The 26,826-nt window shown below is 47.5% G+C and overlaps 1 protein-coding gene across 14 annotated transcripts in view; it reads left to right on the top strand.

Moving 5' to 3' along the window:
- The window catches only part of Arhgap39 (Rho GTPase activating protein 39), a 104,986-nt gene that overhangs the window by 63,685 nt on the left and 14,475 nt on the right, over window positions 1–26,826 (top strand). For all 14 annotated transcript variants that reach the window (XR_013046459.1, XR_013046460.1, XR_013046462.1 and 11 more), the window contains 3 exons: window positions 6,842–7,261; window positions 17,997–18,083; window positions 25,120–26,473. Coding sequence is in view for 8 of the 14 variants with exons in the window: in XM_076556186.1 (XP_076412301.1) it covers window positions 6,842–7,261; window positions 17,997–18,083; window positions 25,120–26,473 (1,861 nt within the window). In the remaining 6 variants the exon portion in view is untranslated. The remainder of the gene's footprint in view (window positions 1–6,841; window positions 7,262–17,996; window positions 18,084–25,119; window positions 26,474–26,826) is intronic.

Genomic DNA, 26,826 nt, shown 5'->3' with positions numbered 1-26,826 from the left:
ATGGGGTTTCCCAGACTGGGCTCTCCTTTTTTCTGAAGCCACTCACTGTGGACATCTTTAGATCCCACCCACGCCTGGCTTTGGATGTCAGTTCCTGGGCTCCCCACCCTCATCTACCTTTTATTCTCTGGGTATCTTGATTGAATGTCACCCCCCAGGAGATGCCAAGAATGTTCCTAAAGGGCCGGGCTTCTGCCCACACGCACAGGAGTGCAGTACAAAGGGAATAAAACCCCATTCTTTGTGGAGGGAGCATTATTGAATTGCATTCATTTGAAAGGGCTTTTTAAACAAAACTAAGACTTACAATTGTTTCTTTTAGGGATTAAGAGATTATTCTGTGCTTGATAGCTCTCTTTTGTCACCCAAAAAGATTCTTTGATAAAATCTAATATAGGTGAGGGAGAAGGTTGGTGGGGAGAGGTCACCCAGAGGAAGGAGGTGCCTTAAGGTCTCCCAAAGCACTGTAGGCAGCTCCCTGCCACATCATCACTGTAGAAAGGCTATGCTGACAGGGTGGGACAAGTTTACCCGCTGGGTTGTCTTAGCCCTTGTCAGTGTGTATAGCAAGTTCGGCCCCCGGATCTATGTGGCCCTGTTTCTTACTTACTTCCCCAGTTCCCTGCCCCCTCTTACCTGTCAGGTTCTCTACTTTAACATCTCCATATCTAGAAGCTACAACCCTGTTCCCTATCAACCTTCCATGAGAATACTAGGCCCAAGACAATTACCTTCAGGGCGCTACTTCAGGAGCTCTATGGAGTCCCCTGTGCACATCTGTCTTCCGATCTGTGCTCGATTTTCCTTTTCAGTGTTCTGTCTGCTCCAACCAAGTCCTGAGCTATTTGTTGGCCAAGATTGTCACTGCAAAACTGGGGTCCATGCCTACAAGAACAGAGGGTGATGGTTCCAGGGTATGACCTCTGTGGAGAATATTCTTTCTGCCATGAACATGTGCTTGTGTCCATCCAAAGTACACTGCCTGTGTCATGGGCTTCAGATTGAAGAAGAGAACGTGAGCCGTCAGGTCTAGGAATTAAATGTTGTGATTTCTGCTGGGAGTTCACTCTGGCGTCAGCCAGCCATGAAGGGGTCTAAGATGAAGATGACCCAATTCCAATCCTAAAAGTTGTCTCCAGCTTTAATCAGAGACTAGCTGGGCAGAGAGCACAGGAGACTAGAGGTGACCTGGCCGTCGGCGAGCCAGCTGGACTCACGGTACAGCTTGTCTGCACGTGCTGGGGGTCACAGTGGCGTGGGGGTCACTGGTGATGGGAAACATGGAGTGGCTTCACACAGGAACTAGTCGCCTATTGCTGGCATTGTCGCTGGCATCTCTGCTCTGACCCCGTCCTTGTGTTAGGAGGGCCAGGAGCCTCGGTTTAGAGTTGGGGACCCCAAAGGGGCTCATGTTACGTAAGGTCAGGACCTTCTTTTTTGTTTTGGTTTGGTTTTGTATGTTTGTTTGTTTGTTGTTTTTTGAGACAGGCTTTCTCTGTGTAACTTTTCCTTGTAGGCCAGGCTGGCCCCGAACTCACAGAGATCCTACTGTGTCTGTTTGCCTGAGCGCTGGGATTAAAGGCATGTGCCACCACTGCCAAGCCCAGTTGGGATCTTCTGAATGATGACCACATGTGGGGTGAACATGGAGTAAATGCAGCCTTACAGTCAGGGCAGAGAAGTGAGTGACCTGTAGCTGGGTGGCCTCAGAGGGTCTTGGCCCTAAGGTAGGGTAGTGCACATATTCCTCCTGGTATATGGGTATGTTGTACCTTCTTCGACTCATGCTGAGCCTTTATCCACATCATCTGTTCCTCCCACTGTCCTAAGACTCTTGAATGAGCCCCCCAGTGTACAGACATCTAGACATACTTGGGGCCACCCTGAGATATCTCCGCCAAAGGCTACAGAAATGATGCAGCTTTAAGCCAATGAGGGGAATCACCACAGCCCTGCATCTGTACCTGTAAGATACCCTCACCCTGCACTCCAGACCTCCAGTACCCAGCTATCCGCTGGGTTGGGGTTGGCAGGAGATTGGGTTTGGAGTGCTGAGCTCCTGTGCCACCCATCAGTGTTGGAGGGGCTCGTTTATGGGTTCCCTGCTGCCCTCTATTCCTGTGCCTGACCCAGAGAACCCAGGTCAAACAGACCCTGCTCCAGCTGTGGGAGGAGGTAGATTGTCTTCACCACATAAACTCATAAGATATAAACTGAACATTTAAAGGTTTTTTTTTTTTGTTTTTTTGTTTTTGTTTTTGTGGAGACAAAGTTTCTCTGTGTAGCTTTGTGTCTTTCCTGCATCTCACTCTGTAGACCAGGCGGGCCTCAAACTCACAGAGATCCGCCTGGCTCTGCCTCCTAAGTGCTGGAATTAAAGGCATGCGCCACCACAGCCTGGCCTTTTTTTTTGGGGGGGGGGTTGGTTTGGATTTTCAAGACTGGGTTTTTCTGTGTAGCCCTGGCTGTCCTGGAACTTTGTAGACCAGACTGGCCTTGAACTCACAGAGATCCACCTGCCTCTGCCTCCCGAGTGCTGGGATTAAAGGCGTGCGCCGCCACCCAGCTAAAGCTTTTTTCGATGATGTGGCATTTGTACCAGTGTCTTCACAGGTGTCCTGAGTAGTGTCAACACTGTCTCTCTGTCAGTCTGTTCACCTGAGGCCATCTCACCTGATGTCCCTTGTGTCTCGAGAACCCACATGACACTGTGTCCCTTTGGATACATTGAGCAGTAACAGTTTTGAGGACTAGCTAGGCATTATGTAGAATGTCCTTTTGTTTTGCTTACCTTGTTCCTGTCTTGTAGCTGTTGCCCTGTGCCATGGCAGGCCCTGCATTATACTCCTCCAGCCTGTGGGTCAGGAACTGCCAGGCATCTGGAACAAACTCACTGTAAGACTTGAACATCCAGCTGGGCGGTGGTGGTGTACAACTTTAACCCCAGCACTTGGGAGGCAGAGGCAAGTGGATCTTTGAGTTTGAGGCCAGGTTGGTCTATGGAGCAAGTTCCAAGATAGCCAGAACTACACAGGAGAACCCTGTCTCAAAAAACAAAAGAGGGAGAGAAACTTTAACATTCATTAGCTACATTTTTATAGCCATTGCCCAATATTGAAGAACTATGCTTTGTAAGGTAGCCCCAGTTCAATCACCAAGCAGCGGGACTGTGACCACTGCTTGGGCCCTAAGCCTGTGTCATTAATGTCATCCCCACACTGTAGAGGAGGGGCAGACTAGACAGACTAGAAGACATATTTGGGAGGTCTTAGGATCTTTTTTTTTTTTTATGGGTTTTTCGAGACAGGGTTTCTCTGCGTAGCTTTGCGCCTTTCCTGGAGCTCACTTGGTAGCCCAGGCTGGCCTCGAACTCACAGAGATCCGCCTGGCTCTGCCTCCCGAGTGCTGGGATTAAAGGCGTGCACCACCACCGCCCGGCGAGGTCTTAGGATCTTATACCTTGATCCACAGATATGAAGCAGGGAAGGGGGGTGCTAACTGGGAATTTTGAAACCTCAGATTCCACCTACGAGGATACAAGTCCACACTCCTAATCTTTCCCAAATAGTTCCACCAACTGGAGACCAATTATTCAAACATGAGCCTATGGGGTTCAAACCTTCACAGTGATGTATGTATACTGCTCTTGGCTAAGAACATGAGAGTTCTGCATTGTATCAGGAGGGTAGGACCTTTAGTAGGAGAAGAGAGAGAGCTAGGCCAGTGTGGTGACCCAGGACACAAGGAAAGAGGCTTTTCAAGTGAATTACAGTGCAAGCATTGGAATGCTAGGTGTGAAACCCCAGAGTCGAAGAATGTGGGAGCTGGAGGACAAGGGCTTCAAAGAGGAACTGCAGAGAGTTGAACAGGCATCAGCAGTCGGACACAGCCAGAGAAGAGTGTATGAGAGCCGCAGCACTCAGGCTCTTGGACTTTGGATGATGTCAGTGCCATAGAGATGTCTTTGTTCTCTGTGAGTCAGTCAGTAGTATCAATTCAGGTGTCACAAAGATCCCAACAGGGTTGTGTATGGAAGTTGGCAGGCCAATTCTAAAATTCATGAGGAATTAAAAACAGGTTAAGAATAGCTGAGAAGTAGGACTATCAGGATATCTCAGTAGGTAAAGGTGCCTACTGCCAAGCCTAGCGACCTGAGTTTGATCCCAGGGACTCACAAGGTGGAAGGAGAGAACCAGTTCCTACAAGTTGTCCTCTGACTTCCAAACAAACACCCAAATAAACACATGCACACAAATAAATATGAATGTAGTCTAAAAAAGAATAGCCTAGAGCTAGGTACAGTGGCACAAATCTGTAACACCAGCTGTTTGAGAGGTTGAAGCAAGAGGATTATGAATTTAAGGCTAGCTTGGACTGCATAGTAAGTCTGTCTTTGAAAAGGGGAAATAGAAACCGAGACATAGCTCAGTGACAGAGCAAATGCATGCTTACTGCATGCAAAACCCCAGGTTCATCTCTCACACAGAAGAAAGATACTAACCAAAGCACGACAAGGTTGTTGATTTTTTAATGATATTTTTATTATATATAATAAATAATATATATTATTATGTATGTAGATCTTATTACAAATGGTTATGAGCCACCATGTGGTTGCTGGGAATTGAACTCAGGACCTCTGGAAGAGCAACCAGTGCTCTTAACCTCTGAGCCATCTCTCCAGCCCCCAAGGTTGTTGATTTTATTATGCTCCCCTAATAAAGGTACTTGCTGAGCCACAGCTGGACTGATTGGAAAAGCCAGACAGGATTGCAGACAGACAGAAATATTCACTTGTAAACCTGGACCCGGCAGAGTTGCTCTTATTCATCATGGAAGAAATGATACTGTTTAGCAAGATGAAATGTCGCAAGAAACAAAATCACTTCAGGCAGAGCCAAGACTTCAGTATAAATGGCAACGTTATAAAACTTCAAGTAGCCAGTTTATAAGAGGATATGCTTGATCTAAAGTACAGCAGATTTCTTAAACCAGAAAGAAGAGGGAGCAACCATGAAGGATTTATAAAGTCAATTCGTTAAGATTAAAATTTGTTTTCTTCAAAAGAGAATAAAAAGACAAATCACAAAGTAGACCCTCGTGACATGTCATTGACAGAGTGTCTGTCTAGAACACGCATTTCAAAGGAAGCTCCTGTGGATCAGTAAGGAACAAAGAAAAAACTAGGCTCCTTGTGAGGGTTTTTTTTTTTTTTTATATAATTTCATTTAATTTTACATATCAGCTCCTTATGAGGTTTTCAGGAGTTTGAGAAAAGTATTTGACTACATTAGTAATCACAAAAAATTAAAACCACATATGTAGAAATCATTGTTACATTTGCTGTATTTTCACGTTTGAAATTTTTTATTACAAAGTCTGAAAAAAAGCAGATCACTTCAAAGAGAGACAGAGGTCGTGGACTGAGAAGCTGGCTCTGTGGTGAAGCGAGGACCTGAGTTCAGATCCTCTACACCCCACGTAAAAGCTGGACGCAGCATGTGTGCTTCTAACCCAACACTGTAGATGGAGATAAATGGATTCCCCAGGGCTGACCGGACAGTCTAGTCAGAACAGCCAACTCCAGGTTCAGGGAGATACTCTATCTCAAATATGCTGGGGGTGTGTGAGCATACATACATACATACATACAGTTGTAACCACACACACACACACACACACACACACACACACACACACACACACAGCAGGAGGAGGAGGAGTGGGAAATCTGCACCAATTCCACTATTCCTGTACGACCCCCCCCCTTTTTTAAATTTATTTATGTGTATGTGTGTTTTACCTGCATGTATGTCTGTGCACTATATACATGCCTGGTACCCACGGAGGTCAGAAAGGGGTATCAGATCCCCTGGAACTGGACAGACAGATGTGAGCTGTCATGTGGGTGCTCGGGAACAGGGCTGGGTCCTCTACAAGATCAACAAGTGCTCTTAACTACTGAGCCATCTCTCCAGCCTCCAACCTCTTGTCTTTTTGCTTTCCTGTCTGGTGACTTCCTACAGAAGTCACAGATTATGAGGATGTATCGCTTGCAAACAAGGCTGTACAGCTTTATTTATAACGGATTGTGGCAGGCCTTCCCTGACACTCTCTTTGTATTTACATTCAGACACTTTCAGAGCCAGGCATGGTGGCTCATGTCTGTAATCTCACCACTTGGGAAGCTTAGGCAGGAGGATCGCTACAAGATTTTAGGCCATTCTGGGCCACAGAATCAGACCTATATCAAAGAGGGAGGGCCTTCCCCAGAACACTGCTCTAGTGATGTGCCGCACAGCCCTAATGCAAGTGCAGCTGCATTGTGGAAGCATGGCCACTGCATCTTTAAAACTTTGAAATCTGGAGGCTGAAGAGACGGTTCAGTGGTTAAGAGTGAGTGATGTTCTTCTAGAATTGGCTCCCAGCACTCATGTTGAGTGGCTTCCAGACTGTAGTTCCAGCTCTGGGAGAGCTTCCGCCCCCTTCTGGCCTGTTAGAGCACTGCACATATATGCTCATGCACACCCATAAATAAAAATAAAATGAACCTTAAATAAACAAAAACTTGGAAGCAGTCTTTAAACATTTACAGCCTGATATCAAACATACTCGTATTCGATAACATGGCCTTGTTTGGAGTGCTTTACATTTTTAGAAAGAAAAAGGATTACAGGGCTGCAGGCTGAGGACCAGACAGGGGCAGTGGTTTGTGGTCCTCCTGCCCTGAGGGTTCCTAGGAAATAGCACCAGGTGCAGGAGCACTCGGCAGCTGGTGGCAGCCCCCGTCCAGTAGATAGGTGAGAGCTGGGGTCTTGGCTGATTCCCGTGTCCCCTGCAGGTTGGAGTGGGTGGAGATCATCGAACCGCGCACTCGAGAGCGGATGTACGCCAACCTGGTCACCGGGGAGTGTGTGTGGGACCCCCCGGCCGGAGTGCGCATCAAGCGCACCAGCGAGGACCAGTGGTGGGAGCTCTTCGACCCCAACACGTCGCGCTTCTACTACTACAGCGCCGCCTCGCAGCGCACCGTGTGGCATCGCCCACAGAACTGCGACATCATCCCTCTGGCCAAACTGCAGACGCTGAAGCAGAACACCGAGTCCCCGCGCGCCTCTGCAGACAGCAGCCCGGGAAGGGGCAGCCGCGATGGGAGCACCGGCTCCTCGCTGGAGCCCGAGCCCGAGGAAAGGGCACAGGAGCTCCCGGTTCGCAGCGGGCGGGCGACAGCCTTGGTCACCTCCAAGGAAGAGAGCAGCAGGTGAGGAGGCAGGGCGGGGAAATGGGCTGGGGAGGGTTCTGAGAAGAGAAGGGCTGAGGTGGCTGAGGACTGCGTGTAGCTTGCAAGACTGTTAGTTGTCCAGTAACGGGATTCTAAAGTCTTTGCTGGGCCCAGATTATTAGGCAGGCCAGCCAGCCACTTCCTCTGTGGTTTATTGACTGTCATTAGTCACCTGTGGAAGTGAACCAAGCCTTGGAGGAAGGGAAGGTCAAGTGAGGCCAGGTGTGGTGTTGCACATGTGTTAGCCCAGCGTTTGGGAGGCAGAGGCAGCCAAGGATCAGGATATGAGGTGAGCCTATGATAAGTGAGAGCCTGATTCAAACAGGAGAGGGAGGGAGGGAGAAAGGCACGGAGGAGGAAGAGCAGACCCTTGGAGCCCCTGCACTCCTTTCCAGAGGCTGTGGGTGTACCTTCAGTGGGGACACTCCTGCTAATGGTTGTGTCTTTGGGTACTGAGTAACTTACGGAGAATGAAGGGACGGCCTCTGATTCCTGCAGCAGGAGGGATGGAGGGGCTGCCTTCCTTTGGAAAAGCCCGTCTGGAGCCGGGGAGGACCATGATATTCCTGGCACTGCCTGTATCTGAGCCAAACTGATTCTCCTGGAATCAGCTCCCCCAGGAAGGAAGTCCTTCTGTTCATTGCTTGAGCAGGTGAAGAGACTGTGGCTCAGGCAGCGGCCCGAGTCTGCATGGTCAAACAGGGGAAGCACAGGGCTGCAATGGAGCCCTTGAGCCAGCTGTCTCCAGCTGTGGAGCACACCAGGTGTGACTCTGCTGGTGTGTGTGTGTGGGTGCCATTGTAACCTTTTTTCTTCTGGTGGAAATAAGGCTATGGTATACTAGTTGGCCTTGAAGAGCATTGGGGGTCTTTTTGAGATGTTGCTGTCATATTTTTTGCTGTTTCAGTGGAGGATTTCCCCAGAAATAGCAATAAAACAGTCCTTAACAGAACCTGGGTTTGCAAGGAGCTACTGAGGCATGGGACTTCCTCCAGGAGCTGCTGTATCTCGGGGACAGTAGAGTACTGGAAAGAAGGGACAGGGCAGGCTGGATTTTCTCAGAGTCTGGGCTCATTTGAAGTGTAAGACATGAGGTGCTGACCACAGAGAGTGCTACTTTAGGCCCTCCAGGACCAGTCCAGAGAGAGGTCAGGTCTGGAGCCTCAGCCGGGGAAGGGGGACACTATGAAGGAGCTGGTGTAGCCTGTGGAAGCTAGACTGTGGTGTAGGGCATAGCATGGCCTGGCAGGCAGTGAAGAAGTTAGAGACCAAGAGGACCAGACTGTCCACAAGGATTATATTCTGCCTCCCTCCAGCAAGTAGTTTTCTGCTGAAGATAACTGGGCTTTTCATAAGGATCATCGTGTTAGGGAATTTCCTCTGGTTTCTGTTCTCCAGGGATCTTATCAGGAAAGGGTGTGGTTCTCTGATATGATGGTGTGGGCTTTCATCAGTCTATTAATGTGGTATATTTCTTCCATTGAACCTAATTTTCTTACACTGAAACATCCTTGAGCTTGTGTTTAATCACCCCAGTGGTATCCATGTGTGTTTGACACATGAAAGAACTCCGTGTGGGCCAGGCAAGTGGGTTTGTGAAACATCCCAATGGAACATCCAGAGCAAGACAGCCAGAAGTCCTTGTTCTCCAGCAGAAATTTCCAGAAGAGATGACATGGCAGAGACGTAGGATTCAGACTTCCTACAAGTTAGGTTTATGACCTATGTATAGTCCCGCACTTGAGAAGCTGAAGTAAGTCCAGGAGTTCAAGGTCAGCCTAGTGAGATCCTCTCCTAAAAAACAGACCAAAAAAAAAACAAAAAACAAAAAAAACCTTACAGACATTCACAAATAAGATCCAGCAAGAGGGTATAAAGAAACGAAATCTTGAGGCTGGATAGAGTAAGAACACTTGTTACTTTTGCAGGGGACCCAGGTTCAATTCTCAGTACCCATGTGGTAGTTCATAACCATCCATCACTCCAGCTCTAGGGCATCCAACACCCTTTTCTGCCCTTGCTGAACACCAAGCACACATGTGGTACACATACATATAAATGCACTCATACACATAAAGTAAAATAAATCTTTAAAAAAAAGAAGAAATAAATTTTTTGGCAAGGATTAACATCCGATGACCATCTGCCCTCGGGTCCTGCTTGAATCCTTCCTTCCCATGTGAAACCTCTGTATGGAGAGAAAATCCAGAGGAAGAGGCCCACATATTTAGTGTATACATTATGGTAAATTCTCATGCATATGTGTGCACCATGAATATCACAACGGGGGAGGGATGGGTGCCTCTATCACCCGGTTCCCTTGATCTTCATGTCCCTCCTTCTTCACCACCACATTTGAGACTGTGGATCTGCTTCTGTTACAGAAGTTAATTTATTGTGGGGAATTTCACCTGAACTTAAACCCTGTGTACTCCCTTTGTCTGTCTTCTCTTCCTTTTTATTATTTAACATGTTCTATGTATCAGCACTTCTGAATGATATCCCTTAGTGTAGGTTTTTAGATAGTCTTGCTATGTAACCCACTATGACCTCAAACACAGTCCTGATCCTGCTGCCTCCCCAGTGCTGAAATAACAGGTATGCACTGTGATGCTCAGATTGGGCCTGCTCCAACCCACTTTACTTCTTTTGGTTGTTGTTGGAGACAGGGTCTCATTGTATGCCTCTAGCTGAACTGGAATTCACTATGTAGACCATGATGGCCTTGAACTCACAGAGATCCTCCTGCCTATGTCTCTGTAGTACTGGGATTAAAGGTATGTGCCCCCATGCCTGGTCAGCAAGTGCTTCTAACTGCTGAACCAACTCTTCTTTGAATGATCCTCCTGCCTCCACCTCTGGAGTACTGGAATTATACTATGGGCCAACACATCCAGTTTTTGTGATGCTTAGAATGAAATGAACTTAGAGCTATCCTCGCACATGCTAGGCAAAGACTACTCTTGTCATTTGTTGTTTTTTACTCTTTTGAGGGCCCACCACCCAGCTCCCAAATTAATATGCAGAGGCCTTTTCTTACTTATGAATGCCCGGCCTTAGCTTGGCTTGTTTCTTGCCAGCTTTTCTTAAATTATCCCATCTACCCTTTGCCTCTGGGCTTTTCTCATTCTCTTACTTCTGTAAATCTTACTCTTACTCTGTGGCTTGCTGTGTAGCTGGGTGGCTAAACCCTGGAGTCCTCCTCCTTCTCTGGCTACTTCTTCTTTCCTAGATCTCACCTCCCAGATTTCTCCTTCTGTTTAGATGAGAAGAGGGTGTCAGATTTCCTAGAACTAAAGTTACAGATGGTTTTGACCCACTGTGTTGGTGTTAGGTTCTCTAAAAGAACAACAAGTGCTCTTAACCACTGAGCCATCTCTCCAGCTCCTATTGTTATTATTATTAATTAGCGACTGTGTTTGAATATGTGCATATGAATGCAAGTGCCTCTGGAGGCACCAAGTATAGGATCCCCTTGGAGTCAGAGTTACATGTAATAGTGAGCCACCCAGTGTGGGTACTGGGAACTGAACTTGTGTTCTCTATAAAAGCAGTACATACTTCTTTTTAAAAGCAGGGTCTCACTATTTAGACCAGGCTAGTCTCAAACTTGCGGAGATCTGCCTACCTCTGCCTCTTGAGTGCTGGTACTAAAGGTGTGCGCCACCTCCTCTAGCTCCCCTTTACCAGCTCCACTCAACTCTTTCCCACTGAGCCATCTCTGCAGCCCTCCCAGGACATCTTCTACTTTGTAAATTGGAACGTTCGTCTCTATAACTTCTTAAAGAAGTGTTTTTGCTTTAAAACTATTTGTATGTGTACGGATGTTTTGTCTGCATGTGTGCAGTGTGTGTGTGTGTGTGTGTGTGTGTGTGTGTGTGTGTAGTATTCTCAGAGACCAGAAGAGGGCACCAGATTCCCTTGAACTGGAGCTGCAGACCCTTGTGAGCTGCTAAAAGGAAGCTAGGAACTTAACTACAGGAGCAGGAAGCACTCTTAACTGATGAACCATCTCTCCAGCCCAACATTCAATGATTGATTGATTGATTGAGACAGGGTCTCACGTAACCCAGACTGGTCTTGAACTTATTATGTAGCCAGAAGATGACCTTGGACTTGCGGTCCTCCGTCTCAGCTTCCCAAGTCCTAAGATTGTAGGCATGTGCAGTCACACTTTGTCTCTTTAAACTTTATTTATTATTATTTTGGAGTGTGTGTGTGTGTGTGTGTATGTAAGAGTAGCATACATGTGCTACATTGTGCATGTGGATGTCAGAAGCAATCTTGTGGAGTGGATGCTCTCCTTCCATCTTTACTTGGGTTCTGGGAATCAAACTCGGGTCATCAGGTGAGTGTCTCTATCTGCTGAGTCATCTTAATCTATTCGGCTTTTTTTCCCTTCTAACCTTTTCAGCATATGGAATGCACTTTGAATTACTCGTTAGTGCCTTCCCTTGCTAATTTCACCATCTGTGTTCATTCTGGGCCAGGTTCAGCTGACTGGGTGTTCTCTTTGCAGAACACTGTGTAAGCAGAGTGCTACCCTAGGAGGACAGGCATGCCACACATGAAGCAGGGCATCTGCCCCAGCAGAGGGCACTTCGGGCCGTGTTCTGAGAGAGCTCCAAAGGCACCATGCGAGCAGCAGGTAGCCAGTGTGGCTGCTCCAAGGAACAGAAGCATTGACATTCTCTGACATCAAAACCAATGGTAGGGCCTGGTTGATGGCTCAGATAGCAAGCTGCCTGCCACGAAAATATGGGGATCTGTGTTTGGAGACCAGCACCCATAAAAAAGCCAGGCATGGTGGCATATGCCTTTAATTCCAGCACTCAGGAGGCAGAGACAGGAGAATTCCTATGAGTTCAAGGCCAATCTGGTCTATAGAGTGGTTTCCAGGCCAACCAAGCCTACATAGAGAGATCTTATCTCAAGATACAAAACAAAATCAGGCATGGGCATGCATATATAAGTTAGCATAAGTGTAACCTAGCATGGTCATGGAGACAGATGTCTCCAGAGCCTGCTGGCTAGTATGTCTAGCCCATTTCAGTGAAAGACCTTCTCTCAAAAGTTAAGGTGTGAACACTGGTCAAGAACAGCATCAGATGTCACCCTCTGGTCTCCACACACATGCACACATACATACACACAGAGATACCCATAAAGTGGCAAAAGAAAGCTGGGTGGTGGTAATGCACGCCTTTAATCCCAGCACTCAGCGAGGCAGAAGCAGGTGGATCTCTGTGAGTTCGAGGCCAGCCTGGTCTACAGAGCAAGATCTGGGACAGGCACCAAAACTACACGGAGAAACTCTCTCTCAAAAAACCAAAAAAGAGGAAAGAAAGAAATATCAGCAATGCTGGGTGTGATGGTACACATCTCTAAAATCAGCATTCGAGAGTCTGAGGCAGGAGAATCACAAGTTTGAGGCTAGCCTAGGCTATATAACTGAAAACTTTTTCTCATTTAGAAAATTTCAATGTTTTCTCTTAGTCTAAAAAGAAATCATAATTTTACTACTTCCAAGCTTTTAGCATGCTGTGTGGTAGGGCATGTCAAGAATACTTAGCTCTTATTTCTAACAAAAAAGAAAATCTTAGTGGAATTTTTAAATATTTAAAGCTAGGTCCATGAGCATGAGTGAAATTTGTTGTTGACACTGTTATTTCCATAGGTTCATGATAGATTCAGTTTTGTTTGTTTTTCTGCAGAGTCCTTCTGCTGAAAAGTATAATAACCTTGGGCTTATATTTCTACATGAGCTTACATTTTCTCAAGTTTTATTAACTGGTCTCCTAAGTCTCTAATGCACTCTTAACCTTAGCATTATTATTTGCAACACATTTTGGCAGTTTTTACTTGAGGTTGTGCTTAATTAGTGGTTTATCTGTGTTGTTTTGGGGTATGACGTGTTTCTCCTCAAAGGCTCATGTGTTGAAGGCTTTGTCCCCACCTAGTGGTGGTGTTGACAGATAATTAGATTACAAGGGCACTGAGGGCATCAGTCCAGGAACGAAGTCACAACTTAATGAAGTAATGGAGGCGCGCCTGTTTAAAGACCTAGGTCACTGCGAGTCTCTCCTTGAAGCAGATATCTTTTCTTTTTTCTTTTTTGTTTTTTTCAAGACAGGGTTTCCCTGTGTAGCTTTGCACCTTTCCTGGAACTCGCTCTGTAGCCCAGGTTGGCCTCAAACTCACGAGAGTGCTGGGATTAAAGGTGTGCGCCACCATCCACCAGCTTTGTATTGTATATCTTGTTCCTGGTCCTTGCACGTGTCTCCTTCCATCCCTTGCCAAGAGCTGAACAACTCTGCTCTCTACCTCCTTTCGGGTGTAGTGCTCTGTCTCTCCAGAACCCAGACACAGTGGACCTAGCTCATCACGGACAGAACTCCACATCATGAGCCAATAACCCTCTCCTCCTGTTACGTCTGCTATTTTATCACATTGATAACTGGTGGACTGGGCTCATTTGAACATAGTCTCTGCTGCAGTTCTCTACATGAACAGTTTATAGGGGGCAGTTCCTTATTATTTAAGCTTAGCTCTGACTCATGATAAATTGATCAGTGTCAGTAACATGTTATGCCATCAGGAGCCAAAGAAAGCCATTGAATTACATGACTGCTATATGTCCCTTGTGGACCTCACCTATAGAAGAAACTGTGCCAAAGGCTAACGGTCTTGGGCAAATTTATTATATCTGGACATACTGTTTGGGCCACTGCAATCAATACAATTTAATTAATTCATCATTAGTGAATCAGCTTTCCTTGCTTACCTAAGAAGTGAGCCCCTCAGGCTGGGGAGATGGCTTAGTCGGTAAGTGCCTGCCTTCCAGGCATGAGGACCTGAATTCAGATTCTTAGCACCTATATAAAAACTATGGGCATGGTCAAATACACCTATCCCCTGGTGCTATGGAGATGAAGATGGTAGAACTCTCTGATCAGTCATTCTATCTAAGTGATGCACACTGGCTTCGTGAGAAACCCTGTCTCAGACTATAAGGTGGAAGGCAATCCAGCAAGACACAATGTCAACTTCTGGTCTTATATACATGTACCCATGAAAGACAGAGAAACTGAGAATTTTCTTTTTTCTAATGGTGATCTTCTTTTTTGTCCAGTAAATGTGCTATAATGAGATCATCCATCTTAAGGTTTCTCTTTCCATTTAAAACCCCTGGGATCATTATATAAGTTGAGAATGTTGTGACATGTGCTCAGTAATGCTAACGTGTTCTCTTAGTGCTGCGGCATATCACTGTCATGAACATGGTGTTAACCATCCAACCCAGTTTACTGTGCTCAAGAACATGACGTTTAGGGTCCATTTTTCTTTGACTGTTTTGATGTTATAATTATTTCTGATAATAAAACATCATGATGAGATACTAATGCTGTTAAGCATCATTGTGATTTTCTGCCATTGGGCAATACATGAGTTATAAGAACCATGTTGAGTCTCTCTCTTGACTGCTCAGCTCTGCTGTTCAGTACAGATGCATCCACATACAGTATAGGAGGAAGTCATTGTGCTAAGAAATTTGAATGCCATGCAATTTCCACACCATAAAGTATTTTCCATCATTTAAAACATACAAAACCCATTCTTAGCTCACGGCCTTATAAAAATAGGAAGCAGACTAAAATTGGCTGTAATTCTTGACCCCTGATTTAAACTGCAGCCATTTTTTTTAACAGCCAACCCAGAGAGCCCCCAGATGTGGCTTGACCTCCTGTCAGCCTCACCTGAAGGCTCATTTCCTAGGCTATGACAGGCCCCTCCCACTCCTATTCTACTCTCCGCTGAAACCTCCCTCGCTCCTGACCTTTGCTGCTCCCTGTCTTCACCCCGTGGATGCCTGAGGATCTGGTTTGTTATCTAGCAGACTCCCCATGGAGTAGGAACTGTTCTGTTCCTACCCCAACTCAGGGCTAACCTGGCATCGGTGATTAATGAGGATATGAGATGTGTTCCAACCTTTGGCAAAAGGGTAGAGGCCAGGTCGATATTGACTCCTCCTACCTAGGCCCTGGTGGCTGGAGGAGGGATGTAGAAGGAGCATCAGCCCTGAAGGTCCCGAGTGCCCTTAATGTATGAGCCAATGTTAGAAGCAGCCTTCAGAAACATGGAGTCCTGGAGTACTGACTAGAGTAGCGGGCAGGTGGAATGGCTTTTCCATGTGTTTCCTGGGAGAAGAGGGGCATGAGCCTAAGGAGGAGGAAGCACACAGTGTGCTGTGCCCGTGTGCCCTGCTGCTGTGACACAGCAGTGAGCACGGGGGACCTGCAGGGTGCCTGATGACGGAGTCCCATGCTCTAAAAGGTCTTGTGACATTTAGTGACCAGCCAGACATAACAGGATGGATACCCTGCCTGAAACAGATATGGACATAGGTATCCTAGAGTTATGTTTACATATTTCATTTATTATTTTCTAGCTTTCTACTATATATCATAATTCTATATTTGAAGATATTGACTGCTAGCTTTTGTTAATAATTGCCACTCATTCATTCAGTCTTTTGAAATACATGACCATCCAGAAGCAAAAATAAAACACCCTAGTGTCATCTCTTACTGAATATGATTTTCAGGTACATATTCTTGCAGTTTTTGAAATATTGTACAGCATTCTGCCAGATGTAATGGCACACATCCGAAGGGTAGGCGGAGGAGGCAGAGGCGGAGAGCATGCTTTGTATGACATTTAGCCATTGCATTCTCACTGTAAACAGTGTGCTTTCTTGGCTTTTAGACATAGGACTTCTTTCTAGAATATTTGCTGTCTTCCTAATTTTCTATTGCTGTTGACTAAATTCTTGTATGTTGCCTCAGGCCATTTTCCACTCCCATAGTAAGGTATTTTTAGCAGGGTGATTCATAGAGGAGACTGGCTTATTTTGGTTCATGGTAAAGTGAAGGCATGAGAGACAAAGGAGCTGCCCTAGCCTGCAAGGCCTTGCTCTCACAGGTCTCTTAAGAGCACTCTACCCCGACAGACACTCAGCAGCGCCCTCATGGCAGGGGTCACATTACCTCATCCCTCTTCAAGACTTTGCCTTTCCTTAGGTTGGAACCAAATTTCTGTGTGAGTTGGTGTGAACAAAACATAGCATGTGCTGTGTGAGTTGGTGTGAACAAAACATAGCATGTGTATTGGTGAGTTTCAGCATCTGTGAGCTCCCTGTGCTGCATTCTTGAGACAGGGAGCTCTGTGTCCATCTTTATGAAGTGTGCCCGTGAGGTCTCTATACTCTGTGTCCATCTTTATGAAGTGTGCCCGTGAGGTCTCTATACTCTGTGTCCATCTTTATGAAGTGTGCCCGTGAGGTCTCTATACTCTGTGTCCATCTTTATGTAGTGTGCCCGTGAGGTCTCTATACTCTGTGTCCATCTTTATGTAGTGTGCCCGTGAGGTCTCTATACTCTGTGTCCATCTTTATGAAGTGTGCCCATGAGGTCTCTATACTCTGTGTCCATCTTTATGAAGTGTGCCCGTGAGGTCTCTATACTCTGTGTCTGACACCTGAACTGGGTGTGGTAGTGCACACACTTCATTCCAGCACTGGGGAGGCAAAGGCAAAGGGAGCTCAGTGAGTTTGAGGTCAGCCTGGGCCACATAGCAAGTTCCAAACAAGTCAGGGCTACATGGGGAGGCCGTGTCTCAAAAAATAATAAAGACTGACACTTGATGAATTTTATCTTTCGTCCAAACACCAACTCAGCTAATCCCCCCTCTACTTACTGCGCTGGCTAGCCTTCCAAAACCGTATTACATACTGGTGGCAAGAATCCACGTTACCATGTTGACTCTCGTGGGTCTGCTTTCAGCCTGAGGGTTATGAAAGCCTGGAGTTTAGTATAGATAATCTTTTTTTTTTTTTTAAGATTTATTTATTTATTATGTATACAGTGTTCTGCATGCATGTGTCCTTGCAGGCCAGAAGAGGGCACCAGATCTCATTACGGGTGGTTGTGAGCCACCATGTGGTTGCTGGGAATTGAACTCAGGACCTCCGGAAGAGCAGTCAGTGAGTGCTCTTAACCACTGAGCCATCTCTCCAGCCCTAGTATAGATAATCTTGATCAGAATAAATAAGTTCCTTCTTCTAGACTACTAAAGCCTCATCTTAATCACAAGTGGGTATTAGTTTGATCACCTGCCTTTGGATAGCTGACAGGGATAATCACCTGTTTAGGTGTGGCCTCAGATCTCTCTCCAGTGTCTTCATGTCTGCTGTCAGACAATCATAGTACCCTGCAAAGTCTCTGTAGCATGTCTCCCCTGGTTGTCTGTCATTCCTGGTTGAAACTCTCACTAATCCTATCTCTGGGATTAGTCCCATTCTAGGACAGGGCTGGTGCCCTGGCCTGCCTGTTCAGTGGCCTCTAGGCAGGATGCTGTGGCCGTTCTTACTCAGAAGAGATGGATATAGGACAGAAGGAAATTCTTGCTTAGACCATAGAAAGGAACATAGGAGCATGTGATGCAGACTTGTAATCCCAGCACTCAGAAGGCAGAAGCAGATGGATCTCCGTGAGTGCTAGGCTGCAGCGTGAGACCCTGTCTGTAACTAAGAGAAGAAGGGAAGGAATGCATGAAGTGCCACTCAGCTCGTCTCGGGAGTGGGGAGGGGGGGGCAGCTCTGTGTGCTTGAAGTCCTGCACTTACACTCAGCTCTGTTTCGTTCTGCTGTGTTTAGTTGTTCCCCGCCGCCGGGTGTGCTCCTGGAGAAGGACTATGAAGTTTACCGGGACTACAGTGCTGACGGCCAGCTGCTGCACTACAGGTAGACCTGCCTGATGGTGGACACACCTGTCCGCTGATCCGCCGAGTGTTCCTGGGTGGGCTGGTGATGAAATAGCTGGAGCAGAGTCTGATTGAGCAAGATGTAATAGGAGCACCAGGAGAGGCTGTAAAGACCACCGGCACCATGGGTGTGGGCAGAGGACACTCAGAATTGCCCTAACTTCACTGGGAATTCCATTTTGGAAGAACCTTGGTGCTCTCCTCAGCCTGTGGCAGAAGGATGAGGTGTGAGTGTAGCTGGAGATTTTTCAGTCCTGCCTGGCCCACGCCACCAGGACAAATCTCTCTCACCCGCCAGTCCCACAGCCACTTAGACCCAACCAAGTAAACACACAGAGACTTATATTGCTTACAACTGTATGGCCGTGGCAGGCTTCTTGTTATCTAGTTCTTATATCTTAAATTAACCCATATCTATTAGTCTATAAGTTGCCACGTGGCTCATGGCTTACCGGTACCTTACATCTCACTTTTCATGGCGTCTCTCTGCCTCAGCCTTCCAATTCCCAGAATTCTCCTCTCTCTTTGTCCCGCCTGTACTTCCTGCCTAGCTATTGGCCAATTAGTGTTTTATTTATTAACCAATCAGAGCAGCACATTTAACATACAGAACATCCCACAGCATGTGAGGGATCCTTAATGTGTGTTCCACCCCTGTGCAATACTGGTCACGTCCTTGAGAACACTTGCCAGGCCCAGTCAGGAGACCCAAGGTAGTCATAGGGAGGAAGCAGCTTCTGGCTTCTCGGCCCCAAGTCCTCAGACAGAAATGTAGCAGACCCCTATAGCCTTCTTTGTTGGTGACTGTTTTCCTGTGGGACACTTCTAGGGCATAAAGCAGCGTATTATCCCTGAGGGTGGTCAGGGTCCTTATCACAGAGCACCAGGAACAGCGTGGGTCCTGGGGAAGAAGTTGAACAACTTGACAGGCCTTGAGAGTTTAGCCCATTGATTCGTTTCCTAAGTAGAGACAGATGTGGAAGAGAATCAGTCTGCCCTGGTCCTTCATGTGGCCATGTAACTACAGGTGTGTCCCAGGTTTCCCTGGGCTTCATTACCCCATCAGCAGTACGGTCTGGTAGATACTTACCTACATGGGGACAGATCAAATCTCAGCTCTGGCCACAAGGCTTGAGACTCTCCACGACCCTTCAAACACGGCAGTGGGCCAGAGAGCTGCACTCTTTATGGCAGATGTGCCCATCGAGCCTTTGGTTGGCAAGCACTGCCACAATCCTGCCACCCCCAGGGAGCTATTACCCCTCAAAATCAGGGGGCTGCCTCATTAGTAACGTGCCCATCACCATCTGCAAATAAATACCTGTAGCATTTTCAGGGAAGCAGGGCCCCTTACAGCCACAAGTCCCAGGAGATGGAAGAGGCTCTCTAGGCCTTTCTGGATCCCTTAGGTATGGGTGGCAGATGGGAGAAGCAAGCCACTCAGGGGTCCTTCCACCCATCAGTCCCCACGATAGCAGTTCAACTACTCTCAGCCCTAAAAAACACATCAGCCACCCCAGCTGACATGACCAGCCTCACTTTAAAGGCCTAAAGGCCCTCCTCAAAGTCCTCCAGCTGTTTGCCCCCAGGTCTCCAGCCCTGTTAGCTACTATCTGTGTTGCATTTTTCATCATCTTTGGCAGTCACTTCCTTTTCCCTGCTTACAGTGATATCATTGGAAATTCCTTTTAGAACCCCATATGGTCTCCCAGGTAGACCTGGACAGCACAGAGCCAACAGCTACATTTCTAAACCAGGAGACTCTCTGGGCTCTGCTGCATTCCAATGACCAGCCCAGGCTACTGATGTCTGATTCAGCCTGGCAAGTGTGCTGTCCCTCAGCAGGGAGATGGTTTGATCTCAGGTTCGGGCTGGAGGCTGCTTCACATAAGGCAGCCCGACCTTCCCCCTGTTGTATTGCTTTTCTGTCTGTCCGACCTCGGGAAGGAGTCCACCCAAATCTAACTGAGTGAATATGTGAGTTTATGGGCTTACTTACAGGAGTATAAGATACCCAGAACATGTGCATCACTGCAAAGTCTACCACGTCATGAATGATGACTTCATGGAAGCTGCGTCATTGAGCCCCACACACATCCTATATATTCTCACATTTCCTAAGATCCCTTGCAGTAGGAGGGCAAACAGAAAAGAGCAATGGGAGGGATGGTTGGGATTCCAGGACAGAGTCCTATGACCCTCCCCTTTCCTCCTACTAGGGATTCTTAATAGTCCTATTATGGACATGAGACCCTATCCCCCCCAAGAAAAGGGTACCATTCCCATATATCAGCCTATCACTGTATTGTTCTACTTATTCCATTGCTTTGACTACCAAGCCATTGTTACTCTACTCCAAGACCATGACGGAATAACCATGAATGCCAACAAGGAAAAGCCACACTCAACACCCATTCTGTTATTGTTGCCCCGTCACTGAGACCTTGGCACAAACACCAGTGACATCTGGAGAAGAGGTAGGATCACAAGAGGATATTGGTGCTTTTGCAAGAGCCCTAGAGCCAGAGGTTTGCTTTAGTGGGATCTCTGTGACTTGGGTGACTGAATACCTCTTGAGAAGGCTAGAAAAAGGGTCAGACCTCACCCAGAGATGCACTTGATCCTCTCTGCTGAGAATGCATCCTCATCTGATCATCTTGGCTCCAGAGAAGGGGAATTTGCTGTCCTTAGAGCCTGTACAACACACAGGTATGGGCAGAGTCACTCAGTTCTAGAAGTTCCAAATGATTCTTGAATAGCGAGTGCCCCCGAGAAAGGCTTCCTCCAGGCCAAGGTATCACCCCACATGGCTGGGCATGAGAGAGTAGAGCCAGTGACCCGGCTGGCACCAAACCTGATGACCTGCAGCAAGGGTTGCTGCAGAAGACAGGAGCCGGCGGACTGCACTCTGGCCTTAGAATCCCTACCTTGTGCCTGAGGGAGCCCAGTACTTCGTCTCACAAGCTGTCCTGCACAGCACAGATCAGCACGACCTGCAATGGCAAGAAATCCAGGCACTTGTGAAACAAATTATGAAGGAGTCAGAGCTGACCAACCCCCAGGCAGTGAAGCTGCCCACAGTTCAAGAGAAAGTGAATACAGTGTTTTCTGCTTCCTGGGTGCAGAAAGCTTGCTAACTTGCTCCTGGCCCAAGAATAGCATTTGCAGTTAGAAGTGCCCAATGTGTGCCATTGTCCTACTGCTTAGCACCTCAGTCTGTGGTTCTTGTCTTTCTGATCCTCATCTTGGCCCCAGCTTTGGGTTTCTTATGACGAGAAGTCGCAGAGAGGGGAACACAGGGAGAGAGGAACAGCAGTTCTGGAAAGGAAAGGAAAGGTAGCAGAATGTGGGGGCAGTGTGACGGAATGGCATCTTGCAAGCCAATGCCCATTTACAACATGGGCGGCCATTCAAGGATGGGCATTGAAAAGATGGGAACACAGGGAGTTCAGCCTTTGGGGTAGAGAAACTCTAATTACAGGTGAGAAGCAGGAGAAGCACTGAGGTCTGCAGAGAAGGAACCTGCCTATGGTTCCATATGACATCAGTCATTAATCAAGAAATGTCTTCACAGACTTGCCTACCAGCCAGTCTAATGGAGACATTTTCTCAATTGATGTTCCCTCTTCCCATATGAACCTAGTTTGTGACAAAATGACAAACAAACAAACAAACAACAACAACAACCAAAAAAACAACCAGCACAAAGAACTACAGGCAATTGATTGCTGCTGGGAAAGGGAGAATTAGTCTTCTAAGCAAGCTCCCTGATAGGTTCTCCAATCCCAAATGGTCAGCCCTAAAGACATGTACATATGAACAACACTAAATGGACTTAGCAGGGTGTGTGTATATGTGTGTGTAACAATAATTGAAAAACAGGGGATGAATCTAGGAGCGCAGGTTGGTAAGGGGAGAGTGAGGAGTGAAATCATGTAAATACAGTACTCAGATGAAAATCTCAAAAATAAAATAGAAAAAATATTTAGAATAAAACAAAAGAGGCTGGAGAGATGTCTTAGCACTTCAGAGTACTTGCTGCTCTTGCAGAGAATCCGAACCCATATGGCAGCTCAGAACTCCAGTTATAGGGGAATCTGACAACCTTGTCTGACCTCCACAGGGACTGCCCACACATGATGCACATGTATACGTACATGCAGGCAAAACACTCAAAAACAAATACAATACTTAAAATAATAAATATAAACAGATCATCATGTATACATTTTAGAGTTACCAGAAAATCACTTTAATGAACACTATGTGTGATTCTCCTTTTCTTTCCTGAAACGGGGAGAGGGAAAGGGGAGGCAAACACCACGTTCACACCACTTCACTGAGGGGGGGGGGCAGCACCTCCTGCAGCTGATACAGCAGGTGACTGAGCATCCTGAGGAAATGTGCATGGACAGGTGTGGGCCAAAGCAGGGCAGTCTCACCCAGGCCTGATTTGTGTGACAGCGCTGAGTTCTTCATTGGCACGTGTCAGTTCACCTGTAATAAACTGAACAGACCTAGAAATGTAAGCCACCTTTCTCAGAAATTGTTTGTGACTGAGCTGCATTAACTCTTTGGAAAAGGAAAGTCGCTCAAGAAATGAAGAGCTGTTGATGAGGTGGTTGAAGAAGTGACTGTGGGAGAAAGGGGCCCACTTATTGTCACTCTTCAGACATTTTGTCATCTGAGAGTGATGAACACTTAAACAATTTGAAGGAGATCAGGGTCATGTGTATCTGGCAGGTGAGTGGATGGATATTATATGTGGGACTATCCTGCTTTCAAGGTCCTTAACCACTTCTTAAATTGTAATAATAAGTTGGGTACAGTGGCACAGGCCAGTAATCTCAGCACCTAGGAGGTGGAAGCAGGATGATCAAGAGTTCCGTGTTACTTCAGCTACATAACAAGTTTGGGGCCAGCCTGGGCTACGTGAGATCTTGTCTCAAAAAAAGGAAGGTGAGGAGGAAGGAGGGGAGAAGATTGTGTCAGAACAGAAAGCGACAGGGTCACCTCACTGTGTAAGTTTCCTCACCCACCCTTGACTGTCGTCAGGGTGTTCATATAGCACACTTCAGCAAGAAGTCAACTTATCCTGGGTATCAAATGATGATGATGGTGAATTACTAAGATTTAAGCCAGTCTAAAAAAACCATCAGGGGCTGAAGAGGTAACTCAGTGGTTGAGAACACTTGCTCTTTTTCCAGAGGACCTTCAGTTCTAATTCCCTCTTCTGCCTCCTCGGGCATGAATGCACATGTGTACAGATATACATGCAGGCAAAACACCCGTGCACATGAAATAAAAATTTAAAAAAAGTTTCAGGTGTAGAGATGCATGTCTGGTGTCACAGATTTCGTTTGCTGCATTTGTTGGGGGAGGGTTGCTGGGAGTCACCCCTAGAACTATACGCATGTAAGCAAGCACTTTTCATTGGTCACATCTCCATGCATTTTCCTTTATATTTCAAGACAGAACCTCACTGTGTAGAACAGGCTTGCTTCCAAGTGCTGGGATTTGGCTGGTGAATGGATGGATATTATGTGCACTCCCACACCCAGCCTAAATATGTTTTTAATCCACCCAGCCTTCAGCACTTTGTTATAGTACCCTGAATGGACAAAAATAGTTTTTTTTTTGCTTTTCTATATTAGTGTTTTGCCTGCATGCAAGTATCTGTACCATATATATGGTTAGTGCCTGCAGAGACCAGAAGAAAGCAGTGAATCCCCTGAAACTGGAGTTACAGTTAGTTGTGAGCTGCCATATGGGTGATAGGAATTGAACCCAGGTCCTTTGGCAGTGCAGACACTGCTCTTAACCACTGAACCATTTCTCCAGCTCCAAAATGGTTTTTAAGCAGGTTAATCTTGAGACTGCTGCTATTCCTAAGGATCTGGGTTCAATTCTCAGTGCCTATATGGTGGCTAACAAGGGTCTTTAACTCCAGTACTAGGGATTTGCTGCCCTCTTTTGGCCCCAACAGGCACTGCATGTGCATATTGTACAGCTAAGTATGCAGACAAAACACCCATACACATAAAAAAAAAATAGATTGAGATGAGTGTAGTAGCATACACCGCTAATCTCAGCACTTGAGGCAGAGGATCTCAAATTCCAACAGACATAGCCACCCAGCCTTTCTAAACAAGCAGACAGCATTGTTGAGTAAAGCACTGATAAATAGAAGACAGAGGAGAAGGAACTCTGAAGGATGGAGAGGTGAGAGATTAGATCTTGTGAAAACTGTGTGGTGCATAGTACATTGTAACTCGAGTTCCAGAAGAAGAGAAACAAAGTAAATGTGATATTTGAAATCACAATAGCTAGTTTTCAAAAAGCCATGCAAGATTATCCAGTGACAATCAAAAGGTGCAGAACTCCTGGTCAGAGGGTCACACTCCGCGGTCTGGGGGGAGAACAGGAACCTCTTTCATGGAACACTGTTCTAGGTCCAGCTTCTTGCTACTTCAAGCATAGCCATGAGGTGCAGGGCCCTTCCTGACCTCAGGCCTGTGGGACAGGACATAGGTGAGCGTTGTGTCTGATGTCCCTAGGGGCAGTGACACCTACTTCATCAGTAAGCAGAAGATGCCAGATACCCACTGTGACCTTGCTGGTAAGGGACCAGAATTGAAGCATTATGACTTTTGTGAGTGCCCTTGACCTAGGTATTCGTAAAGAGATGAGGGAAAAACAAGTATGTTTCTGTCAAAGTAAAAGTGGTGATTGGGGGACCAAAGCAAGGGAGAATCACAGGAGCCTTCTATCGAAACCGGGCCCTGTGGTGCTCGTATGGTACGGAGCTGGGCTCTTCTGATACCTGAGCCATTGACTGGCAGCTCCAGAAGCCGCTGTCTGCCTGGTATTAGACTGAGCAAGAAACAGCTCTGAGGTGGAAGACCTCTAAACAGAGCACAAGATCATTCCGAAAGGAGGAAGATGCTGGGAAACTCAGGCTGGATGGTGGGGCTGGACTTAACTCTGCCAATAACTGGGTGTCGCTCTCCACGCAGGACCTCCTCACTGCGATGGAACTCTGGTAACAAGGAACGCATGCTCATCAAGGTTGCTGACCGTGAACCCAGCTTCCTCACTCCCCAAGGCAATGGCTATCCCTCAGACAGCCAGCTGGGGGGGCACCACCGCAGACCCTCTGGCAGCCAGCCCTCCCCTAGCCTGCAGACCTTTGTCCCCGACACTGATGGCACTGTCTTCTTTCCGGAGAGGCGGCCGTCACCTTTTCTAAGGAGGGCTGAGCCCTCTGGAAACTGTTCACCACTGCTGATACAACCCCGAAAGCCCTCCAGTGACTCACAGCCCTCCTCCCCACGCTATGGCTACGAGCCCCCACTCTATGAGGAGCCTCCAGTGGAGTACCAGGCCCCCATTTATGATGAACCCCCCATGGATGTGCAGTTTGAAGCCAACAGCCCCTACCAGACTGGCTCACCACAGAGGTCACCAGGCCGAAAGCCCCACCCATTCCTGCAAACTACTAAACAGACCCCAACGTCACCCTGCCAACAGCTGATGCGCACCAAGCAGAAGTGCCCAGAGCGCTTTCTGAGCCTGGAATATAGTCCTGTAGGCAAGGAGTATGTACGGCAGCTGGTGTATGTGGAGCAGGCAGGCTCCAGCCCCAAGCTTAGAGCTGGGCCCAGGCACAAGTATGCACCCAACCCAGGTGGTGGCACCTACTCCCTGCAGCCTAGCCCCTGCCTGCTGAGAGACCAGCGCCTGGGGGTCAGGTCTGGAGACTATAGCACCATGGAAGGGCCCGAGTCTCGCCCAAGCCAACCACCCACACCACTGCCCCAAGCCCAGGAGGATGCCATGTCCTGGTCCAGTCAGCAGGACACCATGTCTTCCACAGGCTACTCCCCAGGCACTCGTAAGAGGAAGAACAGAAAGCCCTCTCTGTGCCAGGTCCCTAGCACCTCTTCCACTGATGGTCCTGGCGACCTGCTAGGAGAGCAGCCTCTGACTGAAGAGCGTTCTCCATGCAGGTCCAGCCTTACCCCAGTAAAGGCTGAGGCAGACCTAGTGCGAGGCACACCCGAGCCCTTCCTGGCGCAGGCCCGGCTGGCCTGGGAAGCACAGCAGGCCCATTTCCACATGAAGCAGAGGGGCAGCTGGGACTCCCAGCAAGATGGCTCCGGGTACGAGAGTGACGGCGCTGTCCCCCTGCCCATGCCTGGGCCCGTGGTGCGAGCATTCAGTGAGGACGAGGCACTGGCTCAACAGGACAGCAAACACTGGAAGCGGAGCACCTTTGAGAAGCTGGGCTTCCCCCAGATCCTGCTGGAAAAAAGCATCTCTGTGCAGACCAACCTGGCCTCGCCGGAGCCTTACCTCCACCCCTCACAGGTGAGGGCACAGGGTAGGGTGGATGGGATCTCTGGGCCCACCAGACATCAGGTCATCACAGGGCAGAACCCATGGCATGGGTGTGACCTTTGGGGGTTTTAGAGCCTGAGTCTAAGGCCCCGTGACCGGCTGTCAGTGAGGTACCACTGTAGGATGCCACACAAGGCTTGAGGGCATAGTTCCACGGCTCTGCCCTCTGGAATCCTGGCACTGATATTCTCGGTCTTGCTTCAGACTGACTCCATTATCCATGCTGGTCTTCTGCTCCTGCCCAGCAGCACCAGAGCCTACAGAGGGTCGAGTTAGAACCCAGGGGCCTCCTCAAGATGGTGTGACAGGTTTATCTCTACCCA

This window comes from Peromyscus maniculatus, chromosome 20 (genome assembly GCF_049852395.1).
Source record: "Peromyscus maniculatus bairdii isolate BWxNUB_F1_BW_parent chromosome 20, HU_Pman_BW_mat_3.1, whole genome shotgun sequence".
NCBI classification, from domain to species: domain Eukaryota; kingdom Metazoa; phylum Chordata; class Mammalia; order Rodentia; family Cricetidae; genus Peromyscus; species Peromyscus maniculatus.
The sequence above is the reverse complement of the archived record's forward strand: the minus strand, read 5'-3'. Positions and strand labels throughout refer to the sequence as shown.